The following is a 17,211-nucleotide window of genomic DNA, read 5'->3' on the forward strand; positions in this document are numbered from 1 at the left end:
GTGGAAACCACAGTCACAAATTCGCTGACTTCACACTCAGGGGTGAAAAAAAAAAGATTTGACACCCAACTTTAAATTCGAAGACTTGGCCTTGAGATTTATGAACAAAACGAATCACGACCTCGCCTCCTCGCCGGGGGAAAAGCAGCGAGAAGTGTGCCAACGTTTAAATAAAGATATCCACAGCAGGCTGGAATCATGCTGCCAAGGATTATCAGCTTCATGATGAACCAAATTGCAATATGCACAAAGTCAAAGAGACAAAGTGTTCGAGCCTCTGCTTGATTAATGCGCTCTAGCTTTATCCATCGCTGAGTCCAGAGCTTTCAGGGTAGAGGAGTGTTTCTGGTGGGCGGAGTTATTCGTTTAAATGCTAATATACAGTAGAGGTCTTCACGGGTCCACTTCGATCCAAAAACCCGAGGTCTGACCTGAGACCTGAACGGGTTCTGGTCTAAAAGTTTGACGTGTGCCTCGGACACGGGTCGGGTATAATAATAGCGGCGTCGGGTCTCGGGTAATTTAAAACGAATATGTTTTTACCGAACGGACCCGAGAAGACCCGAACTACTGTATCTGTGTGGATCGATGTGTGTGCATCGACTCAAGTCCTTTTCCAACCGCTCCTCTGTTTGCCAAGACCGCTTGCGACATGTGGCTGGTGACATGTGACTGGCGGTAAGCTAATCTTCGTTGAAACAGACCTGTCAATCAATTTTGAATCCACGCTGTAGCGGTTACTTTAGTGTAGAGTTACGCAACATTCGGGTCCAGTCGGGTTAATTAAAATTGCCAACGGGTCGATTCGGACTCGGGTCTAAAGCCGCTTTCACACTGCACACGAAAAACGGACACGACTGTCGCATTTCGCGGCTAGTGACCGTCGCAAATAATGCGCGATATGATCATGCAGACGTCAACATGGGAGAGAAGCGTGAGACTCGCGGTCTCCGAACACCCTTAACCCTATGGAAGCGTGTTACCGAAATGGGCTAAATGTTTGCAAACTTAATTAGCATTTATCATGGTGAATGAAGTTAGGAGTACAAACAATCAATGCAATCCAGAAAGACCGCGAATCATTTTTGAGGAAACATGGGAACAAGATTAAAAATAATACATATCATAACACGTATCATAACACGATATAAATATTAATAATTTATTACTTTATCAATAACACTGTATTTAAAACAAAAAGATTGTTTTGGATAAAGTTTAAAAATGACTAAAGTTTATGTTGATACTTTTTAATAATTCTTATCACCTCACGCACACGATCCTGATTGGATAACATCGGAATACATCACATCCGGTCGGCATATCGGATGCGGTGTAGTCGCAAAAGTTACGGATCCGCAGATGGTCGGCACCTCACGCGGTGACCTCGCGACTCTCCGTAGGAAATGAATGACTTCCGGTTTATCGGCGGTCGTTTGTCGTGTGCAGCGTGAAGGCGGCTTAATTTTTTCGGGTTTGTCTCGGGTCGGGTCTTTACGTACGTTTCTTTAGACCCGAGAAGTATAGACCCCTCTAATATACAGTATTAAATATTTCTATTATTCTATTACTTTATATTCGTTGTGTGAGAAACGTTTTTTACGTTTTTGTGCATTTTGGTTGTTCATTTTTGTTTCCATATCCTCTGGTTTTAATTTCATTTTAATTGAACCAAATGAAAGACAAAACAAAGCACAGCATCGGTTTCAGGAGTCCAACACTAACACTACAGGGCTGTGGATTTACTGCTGTTTGCTCGTATCAGTCACTCCAGAAGCTTCTTTTAGGGGTTTTTTGTGATTGTTTCAGCCAAAGATGTGTGATTTTGCTGCAATTTGTGTTTTTTTTTTACAGAAAACATCTCAAATTTGTTAAAATCACAATCACAGGATTCTTCCTCTAAACTATCAGTGAAGACACATATGTAATGACTTGGGAACAAAGAGCAGAGGATGGCGATGTGACGTGACGACGACTTTTTTCAACACTGCAATCTTCTCTTTTTCTACTCTACAAATACTGAAACATTTGTGAGGATGTTAGTGACGAAGCGTGAGGCACGGACTCCTCTATCCCGAAGCCGCAGCTTTATCTTCATGACCGTTACACTCCGGTGACTCTGATGCTCCTTAGATAAATGTTAAAAACACAGCTTATCTGACTCACGGGTCCCAGTGAACGAGCTGTTGCTATAGAAACGATACTAAAAGAAATTAATTCATCACATTTATTCATCAAATCCGGACCCTGAACAGAAAGTAGATTTTGTGTTGGCGTTTAATTTTTATCCGAAATCATCGTAGAACTTTAACGAAGGTCTGTGGTGCGTGTTAATTCAGGAACTCGAAAGAATATTACAGAATGGATTGAGGGGGACACGGTGGCTTAGCGGTTAGCACGTTCGCCTCACACGTACAGGGTCGGGGGTTCGATTCCCACCTCCACCTTGTGTGTGTGGAGTTTGCATGTTCTCCCCGTGTCTCGGGGGTTTCCTCCGGGTACTCCGGTCTCCTCCCCCGGTCCAAAGACATGCATGGTAGGTTGATTGGCATCTCTGGAAAATTGTCCATAGTGTGTGAGTGTGTGAGTGAATGAGAGTGTGTGTGTGCCCTGTGATGGGTTGGCACTCCGTCCAGGGTGTATCCTGCCTCGATGCCCGATGACGCCTGAGATAGGCACAGGCTCCCCATGACAGAAGATGAATGAATGAATGAATTGGGATTGAGATAAAAAGCTTTTCAGTCATGGACTTCAGTCATTTTGTGAGAGAAATTCAAATCAATGCAGATCAGCAAAATGGCTTTCAAAAAAAATGTCTGGATTTGAAATTTCAGTGCTGATTGACATGCTTTGCCTTTGAAAGGTCACATGTCAGGATGCTCCAAGCGTTAATCCTCTGCAGGACTCCAGCTGACACACGCGTGGTCGGAGGGACGGCGGTTCGTGTCTCAGCAGGAACTCTCCAGAGCGCTGATACCGATCGAGTCTGTGAGGATTTCAATTTGCTTCTCTCGCTTTTGATTCGCCTCCTTTCCATTCTTTCTTCCCGTCACTCGATTCCTATCAAACTTATTGTGCACGGCATGCTGAGAAAAAGAAGACGAAGAAGACGACGAAGAAGGAGCGCACTGTAATGTTCGCTTGATCGATACGTACAAGACGGTGTCGGCAGAATGCAATTACCGTCTCCTTCGCTTTCTCTCCCAGCTCTGGAGGGGACTGTAAATACACTCCCACTCCCGCTGCCAAGCTGTGTTACCCCCACGGCGCCTTTGTGAGGACCGAATATCTCCAAAAAAACATAATAAAGCAAAGTTTTTTTCTCTCATAAAAAAATTGAGCCTTTTAACGAGGGAAGAGTTGAAAGGCTGAGATTTTGAGACTAAGTGATTTTTGCTAATTAGCAAAAGCACCATTACGGGATGATCGTCCTGTTCGTTTGTTGTCGTATTTTTTGTTAAGTAAGTTTTTAGTAATTTGCCAGATGCTTTTATTCGAAACTGAAAACAAAGCTTTAACGTTGATTGAATCTTTGAGAAGAAACATTTGGGATTCAGATTTTCTCACAGAATAGTGCAAAAAAACAAAAATCACCAGTTCGGATGAAACGGAAAGCTTGTTTCTGACAGATGAAGGCTTCGGGAACTTAAGTAATTACTCTGTACAAATGTGATGAGGAGAAAAGCATCTCAAAGATTCTCGGGGGACTGGACCATCGTGCAGACGGACTACGACGGGATAAATGCAACATGGTGAAAGGAAAGGTTTGTTTCTCAGGATCACTGTTGCTAGGAACAAAGTCTCTGTTGCTAGGAACAAAATCTCTTCTTGTCCATCCATCCATCTTCTGTAGCACTTCTACTACACAGGAACCTGGAGTCTATCCTATGGGACTTGACAAAGTACAAGGTGGGGGGATAGATAGATAGATAGATAGATAGATAGATAGATAGATAGATAGATAGATAGATAGATAGATAGATAGAATGGGGGCATAGAAGCCACATATACATTACAGCACACTGGAATTCTTTTCTTCACATACCCCAACTGAGGAGGTTGGAGTCAGAGTGCAGGGGCAGCTATGATACAGCACACCTGGAGCAGGGCCTTGCTTGGCTGTGCTGGGCCTTGAACCCCGATCCTCCGATCAACAGCCCAGAGCCTTAACCAGTTGAGCCTCCACTGCCCTACCACTGCCCCTGGATGGAGGGTATGCTAACCAATCACAGGCCTCAGTCATACTAACACACAACGGACAATTTTGAGATGCCAGTCAGGCTGGGAGATGAAAGCAGGGACATGTCCAGAAGACAAACTGGACATGTCTTCATACTGGGAGATGAAAGCAGGGGAACCTGAAAAAACCCTCATTCAAAGGTAGAAGATGGAATCTCCACACATGGAGGACACAGGAATATAAAGCCCCAACCCTGGCGTTGTATAGGCAGATGTATTAACTCCTGTTGGGTATCAGGAATATCAGATATATGACTTACATGTATACTGCACATGACATCTTACAAAACATATCAGAAAATCCAATACCACTCTGTGCCCTGGGGTTCCACTGAGATGGAAGAGGTGCTGGGGTTTATACTGTTAATATGTTATGATATGGTCTCTGACATTCCGTTTTTTACCCTCGGGACTTAATTTAACAAAATCACACGTGGGTGGCCGAAGCGTCTAGTCTGAACCGCATTAAATATGTTTATATTGGAAGAAGTCCGATGTGCTTAGCGATTCTGCTGCTAACTTGTGCATCGATGTTGTGTTCTTGTTAATCCTGGGAGAAATTAGCGGTTGTCTGTCGCTCCGATGTCACAGGGGGATATCGATTCAGCGTTTAATGATCAAGCGGAGGGTGGAGAGGATCGGGGTGCTGACTGTGAGCTGCATTTATCACATCAAATAATGAAGCAGGTCTCATGAAGACTGCACCTGTACACATAGATCTCCATGCAGCACAAAAGCACAGAACCGGAGGTCAGCGTCACTTGCAGATCAAATACACCACCCGATTCCATCCAATTCAACCGGTGTACCTGTGGCTAGGGACCCCTGCTAAGCTAGATCAGGTCAGTGACCTGTTTAGGAGTTTTCGAAATGGTGATTAGAGAAGAATCAATCTTAGGTCAAATACAGATGGGTTTAGGTGAAGAAAATATCAATGGGCTCCTTTGTGAATGTTAGAGGGAGTGTTTCAATTCCAACAGCAAAAAAAAACCATCAGGACAACATTGCTTTGTTCATTGGAGAAGAAGCCTTGAAGAAGATGCAGCACCTTTGGAGCAGAGAGGGTTGAGGATTTTGCTCAAGGGCCCAACAGCGGCAGATTGGCAGTGCTGGAGATTGAATCGGCAACATTCTGATCAGTAACCCAAAGCCTTACCCACTGATCCCCACTGGCCACTGAGGCATTGTTGGGCAATAATTTAAGACATATCTATAAACCCACCTTGGTGAGCAGTTGGGTCATTTTTTATTTTAATGTTGTTTTTTTCCATTAGGTCAACTTTGGGCAACAATGTGAACCTCAGACGTCTTTTACATTTACAGCATTTAGCAGACTCTTTTATCCAGGGTGAAGGGCCTTGCACAGTGGCAACACGGTGGACCTGGGATTCGAACCAATGACCTTCCCATCGGTATTCGAACAGCTTAACCACTGAGCTACCACATCCCTTTACATCCACATTGCCAGTGCTGCCAATGCTGGACGAGCCAGTCAGATGGCTCACGGTTGGGTGTTAATGTACTTTTGTCCATTGGGACACCAGAGTGCCAGCAGACCTTCAGGCACATTGCCAACGTTGGGCCGACGTTTAGTGACTCAGTTGATCAAGGTTGGGTGATAATGTTGGGCCAACACCATTTTATCCGTTTCACAGTGTGTGCCAAGTACAGCAGAATTCAGTTATGCTTTGATGTACGTAGCATTCCGGCCGTTCACAGGAGGACGAAGCATCGATGCCAGGCGTGTATCTGAACCCCAACCTGCTTGTGATTCATCAGAATTAAGCAACGAGACCTACGCCATCGTAAACTCTAACATCATAATACAGTAGATGCTGAGAGAAAATGGATCATGGCCATGTGGGTTACAGTCAATGTTTAGCGTGACGGCTAGTTTAGTGGCTCACGGGTGGTATAACAAGCTAGAAAAATATCAAATTTCTCCCCCTTTCGCTTTAGTAATCAATATATTTTGCCATAGCAGTGTTTCTGTACATTATACACACACTTTGTATGCTTACACTTTGCCTTTGCATTTGTTTGCATTCATTTATTCCTTTCATTCTACTTTTGCTATAAAACAAGATCTTGGGAGATGCAGAGTATTCAGTGGCGGTTCTAGGATTTTTCTGTAACAGGGGCCATTAAGGGGCCACATGTTACATTCAGGGACCAAGTACAGGGTACATTCATGCACACAAAATAATTTATTCAGTACGGTGCAAATACATTTCGGCAGTCATTCCTTTTTCAAACGCTCGAGTGCCGCCAATTGTTCGGGGGTGGAATTGCATCTCCGGTTGCTCTTCTCGTTGACGAATGATGGAACGGGGGCCAATCAGATTTCAGCAGGGGCCAGGGCCCCTGTGGCCCCGCCTTTAGAACCGCCCCTGAGAGTATTTAAAAGCTTAAAAAATGCCATCGATCCTGTCAAACCTCTTCTGTACACTGCTCCTCCCTTGAGCAATGGGGTAACCCAATTCCCTCCCCAATGGACCTCTATTAGAGCTTGTTGCACTTTTTCCGAAACTCTGACTGGTTATAAATGGTGAAAGTTCCTGCACTGACCATGTATTTATTTATTTATTTATTTATTTATTTTCAAATCAAATCTAAACTCTAGTATTTCGATGGAATTTAAAACGTCTGGTTCATGTTGAAGTATCCACGAGGATATTCTTTGCTGACAGGAGTATTGACTTTTGTTATTGCATCATACATCATTAGGTATCTTGTTTGGAAGATCTTGGCATGCACAAGTCACCATCCAGGTGCTTGAGAGCATTCCTTTCTGTTAGAGGTGAAATCCCACCGCCTACAACCAGCTGCCTCTGGGTCCTGCAGTACAGCTCTCTGAAAATAAACCGGGAGCTCGTACGCTTATCTGATTAACGAATAGAGACCGGTTCTGCACTGAAGAATGAAAACTGTGCCGTACAATTTGTTCTATTTTTATTATTATTATTAAATTCACATCATCATCATCATCATCATCATCATCATCATCTCAACTCACAGATTCTTCTAAGTTCGAAATCCGTCCCCTTTAAATGACTCTATTCCGGAAATAGAAAAACAAATAATAAAACGTCTGCAGCAGAAATTTTATCCTTGCTGTTGGAGGCTTTGCTGTTTCAGTACCTCGTCATCAGGTGAGCTTCTTGACAGTTTATTTTCTGGCTCAGTGAAATCTTGTGAAATAACCGTGACTTCCATCTCAGGGTGTCTTTGAACATGCAGGTGGGAAGCTGCAACTAACAATTAACCCTCTGACGAAACCCCCTTCTTCTGCAGCTCGGGGATTATCGGACTCCAGATGCTGTACATCTTTACCTGAGCACCACAAGCATGAAAGAAAAAAAAAAAAAAGACATAAGATTACATAAGCAGAGCATCACTGCGTGGTTGATTAGAAGCTACCCAGTTCTCTGACAACTGCAGCAGCAAATCACAGCTATTTTTTTTTTTTTAATTGGCTCGATATCGTTTCTATAGCAACAACTCATTCGCATGGACTCGGACCTGCGTTATCACCGATACGGTGATGTTTTGTGAAAAGGGGTCTTGATCTATGTAACATTTAGGGAAGGAGTCTCCAGTGTCAGAGCTTTGTAATAGACAAGTTTTTTCTGGTCACATGACGAGCTGATGAAACGAACGACTGGACGTTCCACATACAGTACAGTAGTCGATGTTAAGTCATGTTGTTCCTTAACGAATGATAAATTGTTATCCGAGGTATGTTTTTTTTTTTTACTATGACATGTTTGGCTATTGTGTATCATGGTAATGACCAATCGATCACCCCGGCGTCCCGGTTAATTGCAACACACTGGATTTGTCCTCCTGTGAATAATAAAGAAGAAACAGCAGCAAATTAAAAAACGCTGTAGCTGGTGTAGCATCACGCAAATGCATCTATCAAATCTGCCATGCTAATACGTAATACATGCTAACGTATTACTATCCAAATCACGTTTCAGTCATCTGCATATCGGGAGGTTTCTCGGCTAATGTGTCGTTGCTTTAGCCTTTTGTAGTCCTTCCTTTCCAAAACAGAAAAAAATTCTCAAATTTTTTACAATTTCTCTTACTCAGCTAAGCATCAAGCAAAAAAGGCCGTTATCGTCCTCGTTATTGATGTTCCTGGGTGAAGAATCGATTCCAAACGCAACACGACGGTGCGCTCGGCTCGGACAAGAACCCCGGCCCGAGCCATGCATCATAATTAGATTTCTCTATATTAAAGATTATAACATGACTTATTAAAACGCTAGCGAGAAACCGCTAATGTGACTATTAACTAGATGCCATACTGTACAACACGATGACTGATGATTCTGAACCTCAAACCAGTCAATTCTTTAAAGATTGAAGACTGAATTCATATAGAATCTGACACCAGTGTTATAATGAGTGATGAACTGTGCTTCAGATCAGATCCATAAATCCTCATGAGATCTTAATATGAGAACAATGAACTGCTTCCTGTTTACACACATTGATTAGGTTGTGTTTAGGATGTAGTTATCAGGCGCAAGAACATGTACACAGACAGTAGGTTTGTCTCTGAAATAGACTTCTGTATTATTAACAAGGGTTAAAATGACAGAAGAGCTGGAGCTTCATTTATTATTATTATTATTATTATTATTATTATTATTATTATTATTATTATTCATTCATTCATTCATTTTTTACCGCTTGTCCGAACTACTCTGGTCACGGGGAGCCTGTGCCTATCTCAGGCGTCATCGGGCATCGAGGCAGGATACACCCTGGATGGAGTTATTATTATTATTATTATTATTATTATTATTATTATTATTATTATTATTATTGTTGTTGTTGTTGTTGTTGTTGTTGTTAGTAGTAGTAGTAGTAGTAGTAATAATAATGATAATATTATTATTATAAATTATACAATTTTATTCATTTGTTGTTGTTTTTTTTGTTTACTAATCATTTAAAGTTAAATAATTTTTATATTATCTATTATTTATATCAAACATATTTATTTTTCTGTTTTTCTTTAAGTACATATTTAGTTTTATTTTTTGGATTTATTTTGCAATTCAATGAATTGTTCACAGGAGAAGTTCTATAATAATAATAATAATAATAATAATAATAATAATAATAATAATAATAATAATAATAATAACAGTATAAACTGATTAAGGGGTAAATAAGATGATCTATAAGATCTTTAAGATAATAAATTACATTTCTGACCTGGTATCACCATGGATACGAGCTGATTAGTGCTTTAATATGCTTTGATAAGACTTGGATGGATGATTGAGGGATTTCTTCTTGTTGTTTGAAATTGAAATAGTAAAGAATCTATTTACATGACCTTCATTTCATTACTTGTTTGTTTGTAAACCTGTAAAACGTTTTTTTTTGTATTAATGTACATTTGCTCATGAAGGCGTTGTGATATTGTGATGTTTTGTGTCATCGTGTTACAGTAGATTACAGTTCATAAGCTACTGCTGGAAAATGTAAACAAGGCAGGGAAACTTTTTCCTTCAGGGTGTTCACACACACACATACACACATACATACACACACAAAGTCACACACACACACACACACACACAAAGTCACACACACACACACACACATATACACACACACAAACACACATACAGACACACATATACACACACACAAACACACATACAGACACAGACACACACACACACACACACACACACACAGACACACACACACACACACACAGACACACACACATTCTTGTATGCGTGGATCTGCGACTCTTCGTGAACATCAGCTTGGTTTGAATCTGATTTCAGAGAGAGAGAGAGAGAGAGAGAGAGAGAGAGAGAGAGAGAGAGAGAGTATGTGTGTGTGCGTGTGTGTGTGTGTGTGTGTGTACGTACGCGAGTGCAGTTTTGCCCATCCATCGTGAATCGAGCAGTGTGTGTGTGTGTGTGTGTGTGTGTGTGAGAGAGAGAGAGAGAGAAGAGGAGAATGAGAGATGGAGTAGAGAGAGAGTGGGGGGTGGCGTTGTGTGTGTGTGTGTGTGTGAGCGGAGAGAGAGCGAGGGAGGAGGGAGAGGGTGTGTGTGTGTTGAGAGAGAGGAGAGGAGAGAGTGGTTGGGGAGGAGAGAGAGGAGTGGTGTGTTGGAGAGCGAGAGAGAGAGGAGAGCGGAGAGAGGAGAGCGGTGGTTTGTGAGAGAGAGAGAGAGAGAGAGAGTGTTTGAGAGAGAGAGAGAGAGAGAGAGAGAGAGAGAGAGAGAGTGTTTGAGAGAAAGAGAGTGTGTGTGTGTGTTGAGCGCGCGCGTGTGTGTCTCCTGCGCTTCACTCGGATGGAGACGTGTGTGAACGCGCGTTTTCTCTCCGTCGATGTGGATCTGGTTTCTTCTGATTCTCGCGGCGCGTGCAGGACTGATCAGGATTAATAATAATAATAATAATAATAATAATAATAATAATAATAATAATAATAATAATAGGTTAGACCGTTTATCGGAGCTTCCGCAAAACAACTTTTCTTTGCGTTTCACTGTTTGTTTTTTCGCACCGCGTTCATATCCGCTGTGTTACTTTGGCGCGCGCACTATGCTGCTCAGCGCTCCGGCGCTCACGTGGCTTTTTTCCGGTGCATTCGGACCCAACCGGGGGAGGCGCGCGGCCGCTCGGTTAGTCCGTGTGCGCGCTTTTTGGGCACCTTAGAACAAAAATGTATTTTATGTGTATTCATTTCTCCCTGCAAGCTTCTCCGTTCCGATGAAGGACCGACTTGAGCATTGAGACCTCACGACTTAAGACTTGAGAGACGCGCGCGCGTACCGCCGTCTCCATCACGTCTGCACCCGAGCAAAGGGGACCGCCGGAGAATAAACCGAGGAACCGGAGGGACACAAAGTGCACGAGACTGGAAGCGAGACGCTGCAGAGATGGGTGAGTGTGTACTTTATGCCAAAAAAAGATATTTAGTTGAATAATTAACTGCAGAGCACCGAGAGTGATTTGATCGGAAGCTGCAGTGTTGCATTAAGTTAAGTCGTGATTTCGCGCGTGCTCGTGATTGTTATAAAAAAAAAAAAAAAAATTAAACACCCACGATGTCACGGTGTTAAGTCAGGCGTGCACGAGCGCGCGAGCTGGTGTGTGTGTGTGTGTGTGTGTGTGTGTGTGTGTGTGTGTGTGTGTGTGTGTGTGTGTGTGTGTGTGTGTGTGTGTGTGTAACTGTCGGTGTTAATAATCCACAGTTGGAATCTGTGCAACACTGTGAGGGTTTAATACTGTAGCTATTCATCATTAATTCAACACTGCTGGAGTTCTTCGAATAAGAATTATTTAATAAAGTATCTGTGTTAAATTCACCCAGAGCTGTAAATGCGCAGAAAGACTATTTATTTATTTATTTATTTATTTATTTATTTATTTATTGTTGGTTGGTGTAATAATGTGTGGGGTGTTTTTTTTTTTCTTGTTTGTTTGTTTTTTTTGTATGTTTTTTTTTGTGCAATTGTGTTATATGAGTGATATGAAGGGTCTCTGATCACATGAAGGGTCCCTGCTCACATGAAGGGTCCCTGCTGCACCGTGGTGTTTGTTGAGCTGTTGGAAGTATTTTCCTCCTCACTGTCCTGACAACATGGCAGCCTCTCTGAAGCTCAGCTCAGGTGTGGGTGGCTTTGCTGAGCTGACTCGGTCGTGCATGAAGGGAATTTGTGGGTTTGGAGCTGCGCTGGACACTGACAGATTTATTTCTATTTATTTATTTATTTATTTATTTAGTGGGTTTGTGTGTGTGTGTGTGTGTGTGTGTGTGTGTGTTTCCTTCAGCTGGGTATGATTCGTAGATGAAAACCAAAGGAACTCATGAGCATAGTGGAAAACATTCTGGTCCTATTAGAATTTTACAGTTAATTAAAAGTGAAAAAAAACCATGACATTATGAAGAGCTGTAAAGTACGTCGGCACACCGCTGACCACCGAACCGGCTTTAAAAGCTCTCCATCTCAAGGCTTCAGATCTCATTTCGGCGTCTGATCCGCTCGTCTGTTTGTGCAGCAGCAGGAAGTCGCCTGTGAGCCATTTCCTGTTGATATCTAAAGGCACTGCACTGATGCCTCCTCTTAGGAGTGTGAGATTCGTGTGTGTTGCCTTGTCGTACCCTCTAACTAGCGCTGATTGATGATTGTGTCACCTGTAGGGTGGGAAACGAGGAGGCGTGGCTTGAGATATGTAACACGTTCTGAATATGTTGTACGTTCTTTATAGCTATATATAGCTGTGTGTAGCTGCTAGTCTCTATGATTTAACAGATTACTTATATGCTAGTAAGGTTGGGGACGAATACGTTGGACCAGACATTAACTTTAGTTAAAATAAAAGCATTTATGTGTCTTTGGTTAAGGTGGCCGTGACATGAACATGTGGCTAAACAGGACTACGGAGGTTGTGGGGTGTCAGGGAAGTTGGTGTTTGTACTAATAACACACTATTATACACTTCCAACTCCAATTGTTCATTCATTTAGCCTCATCAGCTATAAAAGAACCCAGTGGAACCTGATCAGGGAACATGGCATTAAATAAAGACTGAAAGACTCTTGCTGGTCATGTTGAAGTCATGGGAATGTGTGTGTGTGTGTGTGTGTGTGTGTGTGTGTGTGTGTGTGTGTGTGTGTGTGTGTGTGTGTGTGTGTGTGTGTGTGTGTGCTGGAGTTTGTTTAGAGTCTCGATTGGACTTATTTTATTTTTTGCAATAATCTAACCATCGAAGTAAAAATCCTAGTGGCTTTTTGCCGGAGGAACCGGAGAGACGATCGCTTTCTCGGCTTGGAGTAACAGAAACACCGCCATCCTGCAGAACACCGATTTGCTCACGATTACAATGTTCTCATTGTTATCTGTTCGTAATTGTAGTAAATAATAAAACAAAATGAAAATAAAACAACAACAAAAAAATTGTAAACTTTACAGACGTTTCTGACAGCTGAGACTCCTTCCGCAATCGGTAAAATAGGAAAAATGTTACCATGACAACAGTTACACACGTTTATGTGGAGCGTCTGCCCCGTACACGTCCCTGAGGTTGCTGTAGAATGTAACGTTGTACAACGACCAATCAGAATCCAGAATGCAACATTGCTGTGGGGTAACACACACACACACACACACACACACACACACACACACACACACACACACACACACACACACACACATACAAACACACACATGCATACACACACACATAAGCACACCTCCACATATACATACACACACATGCATACACACATACAGTATGCATACGCACACACATGCATACAGATCCACACACACACACACACACACACACAGACACACACACACACACACACACACACACATACAGGCACTCACTCACACACTCTCACACACATACACATACATACAAAACAACACATGCATACGCATGCACATACGCACACATCCACACACACACACACACACACACACACACACACACACACACACACACACACACACACACACACACACACACACAGGCACTCACACACTCTCACACACACATACACACACATACAAAACATCACATGCATACGCACGCACATACGCACACATCCACACACACACACACACACACACACACACACACACACACACACACACACACACACACACACACACACACAAAACCTGTTCTGGTTTTCCCTTCAGGACTGCTGTCAGCGTCCTTATACATCATTGTTAGCATGCTGCGCTCATGGCAGATGTTAGCACATATCTCCTCAGAGCGCATCCACAACACAAACATACACACACACACACACACACACACACACACACACACACACACACACACACAACAAAACACAAACAAAAACACAACACAAACAGAAAGCAATTTGTTTTATTTAATAAAAATGATATTTAGTTAAATAAACACATACTGTATTGACATTTAATCTCAGAAACAACAAATTCTCAGGAGAAATACTTTAATTAGAATATTATTTATTTAATCATTTAATCTAAATAAATATCACACATTTATGAAAAGTGTTTTAATCCAACTTCGGTCTAAATTCTACGCACAAATCCAACAATTCTCCACTTTTTCAGTTGTTGTGTTGTAATAAGTCTCTCAAGTGAAGATTTAATAAGCTAATCACCTGACTAGCAAGTGAGCTATGTGCGCTAGCATCAGCAAGGAACCGGATAAATAAATTATGAAAATGTATAAGTGTTAAATTAAGGGGCGGGGCAAATCTGGAGTGGTCGACAAATCGACAACGAGGGAAGGAAGGAAGTAAAAAAAAAAAAAAGGAAGCCATAACTGGAGCGTTAAGGATTATGGGTATTGAAGGATTCTGGGAGTTCCTGCTAGAGAAGATGACGGTTCTGACGACTTCCTCTTGCTAATGCATTTTCCATCAGCCAATCAGGAACAAGAATTTCATTTTGTTTAAACTTGTATGAGAGAAGCAAAAAAAAAAACTAATCAAGGTTCAATTCTGTCATTTTGTTACTCGAAATTATCCGAATTATATTTTTTGATTATATTTTTTCACCTTTTCTTTTGGTTTACACTTTCTGTTTTTTTCTTTTCTTTTCTTCTAGCTAACCCTCACAGGGAAAATGCACCTTCTGCTAGCACCACAACAATGCTAAATAATATATGCTAGCATGCAACCTAACAGTGTGTAACATTTCTAAACAATTTACCTCAGTGTTGTTTTTTTTTTTTATACTTTTTCCCTTGATGGAAATGAAAATTTTTGTGACAATAAAATAAAAGTAAGCTCCTCTTTTAGTCAGGGAAAGCTGCAGTGATTCATCATTTTTAGTGCGCTACGCTCATGGCAGATATTAGCACACATCCCCTCGGAACGCATACACGACAAACAAGACGTAACAGAACACAACACACACACACACACACAAAAAAAAACACAACACAAACAAAACAAGCAACAGAAAATAACACAACACAAAACAACCAAGAGATTACATCTTTTTAATTTAATACAAATGTTATTTATTTATTTTTTTTAATTTAACAAACACATATCGACGTTGCGTTTGTTTGCGCACTTTGTTTGTGACGATAAAAATAAAAATACGCTTTTTTTTTTGTCAGTGAAAGCTGCAGTGAGAGATTTCAGATTCCCATTTTCACCCTGAACAGCTGCCGGTATCTGAGAGAGCGAGAGTTAGATGTTCATCCTGTGGAGCTGATTGTTTTAGACGATGTCTCCTTTAGCGCTACGGACTGTGAGCACGTGGCTAACACTGTGTTTGGAATAAAGCTCAGAATTTCAATCCTCTAATTAGGAGAAAAGCTAAAAAGAACCTTCCTTTAGAGCTGTAATTCCTTCTCAGGGAAAAGTCCCAGATTTTCACTTACTGTACAGCACTATGGCTACATCACAACATCAACGAGCTAGGGAGCTAACAGGTGATTGTGAGTTTATCAAGTATTTAAATTAGCTTCATCGACATACGGACACATCGGCTGTAGATTCTGAAAAAATTAGCGAAACACCAAAACTCAAGCTCACTCATGTTAGCTGACTAGCTTGATGCTAATCAAACACTCTTGTTTATGGTCGTAACGCGCATGAGCTAGCCTTTTCCCGGGAAGGAGTGATATCTACTGTATACTGATCACTTGTGTTGAGTTATCTTTTCGTTGAGCTAAATAAAGCTAATAGAGCAAACCTTCGACCGAAACTGATAGCTACAACTGTTAAGCAGCTTGCAGGCGTCATCGGGCATCGAGGCAGGATACACCCTGGATGGAGTGCCAACCCATCACAGGGCACACACACACACTCTCACTCACTCACACACTACGGACAATTTTCCAGAGATGCCAATCAACCTACCATGCATGTCTTTGGACCGGGGAGGAAACCGGAGTACCCGGAGGAAACCCCCGAGGCACGGGGAGAACATGCAAACTCCACACACACGAGGCGGAGGCGGGAATCGAACCCCCAACCCTGGAGGTGTGACGCGAACATACTAACCACTAAGCCCCCCCTCAGGCAGTTTTAATTTGGTTTAATCTCAAGGGCAGTGGTGGCTCAAGTGGTTAAGACTCTGGGATCTTTCACTGCCAAGCTGCCACTTTTGGGCCCCTGAGCAAGACCCTTAACCCTCTCTCCTCCTGTGTGCTGTATTATGTCTGACCCTGTGCTCCGACCCCAAGCGCCAAAGAAACAATAGCATCAGTTATATTAGGTAATGTAAAGTATTGTGCAAAACAGCAATCGACTGAACAGTTTGATATGATTGTGCTGTGTCCATGGATGTATATTGGGAGAGTGTGTATTTGGTGTGGGTCATTGCAGAGCATAGAGTTGATTTTGTGTGTGTGTGTGTGTGTGTGTGTGTGTGTGTGTGTGTCTGTGTGTGTGTGTGTGTTGTGCTCGGTACAATTCAGTTCAGTTATTGAGGAGTCTGATGGCTTGTGGAAAGAAACCGTTACACAGTCTGAGGCCCGAACGCTTCGGAATCTTTTTCCAGACGGCAGGAGGGTGAAGAGTGTGTGTGAGGGGTGCGTGGGGTCATCCACAATGCTGTTGGCTTTGCAGCATGTTGTGTAAATGTCCATGATAGAGGGAAGAGAGACTCAAATGATCTCAGCTCTTCTCACCTCCACTGCAGGGTCTTGTGATGGTGTAGTTCCCCAAACCAGACAGTGATGCAGCTGCTCAGGATGATCTCAATGGTCCTTCTGTAGAACGTAGTCAGGATGGGGGGATGGAGATGGGCTTTCTTGGTGGTGGAGATGGTGTTGAGTGACCAGGTGAAGTTCTCCACCAGATGAACACCAAGAAATCTGGTGCTCTTGACGATTTCTACTGATTATCAGGGGCGAGAGGTCGCTGCGTGCTTTCATAAAGTCAACAACCATCTCTTCGGTTTTATCAACAGTCAGAGACAGTTTGTTGGTTCTACACCAGACAGTTAGATGT

At 42.3% G+C, this 17,211-nt stretch overlaps 1 protein-coding gene across 2 annotated transcripts in view; it reads left to right on the forward strand.

The window, feature by feature from the left end:
- Window positions 1–10,498: 10,498 nt before the first annotated feature.
- The window catches only part of lrrtm4l1 (leucine rich repeat transmembrane neuronal 4 like 1), a 54,594-nt gene continuing 47,881 nt past the window's right edge, over window positions 10,499–17,211 (forward strand). For both annotated transcript variants that reach the window (XR_007138741.1, XM_047804449.1), the window contains exon 1: window positions 10,499–11,171. Coding sequence is in view for 1 of the 2 variants with exons in the window: in XM_047804449.1 (XP_047660405.1) it covers window positions 11,168–11,171 (4 nt within the window). In the remaining variant the exon portion in view is untranslated. The remainder of the gene's footprint in view (window positions 11,172–17,211) is intronic.

Source organism: Tachysurus fulvidraco, chromosome 20, assembly GCF_022655615.1.
Source record: "Tachysurus fulvidraco isolate hzauxx_2018 chromosome 20, HZAU_PFXX_2.0, whole genome shotgun sequence".
Classification (NCBI taxonomy): domain Eukaryota; kingdom Metazoa; phylum Chordata; class Actinopteri; order Siluriformes; family Bagridae; genus Tachysurus; species Tachysurus fulvidraco.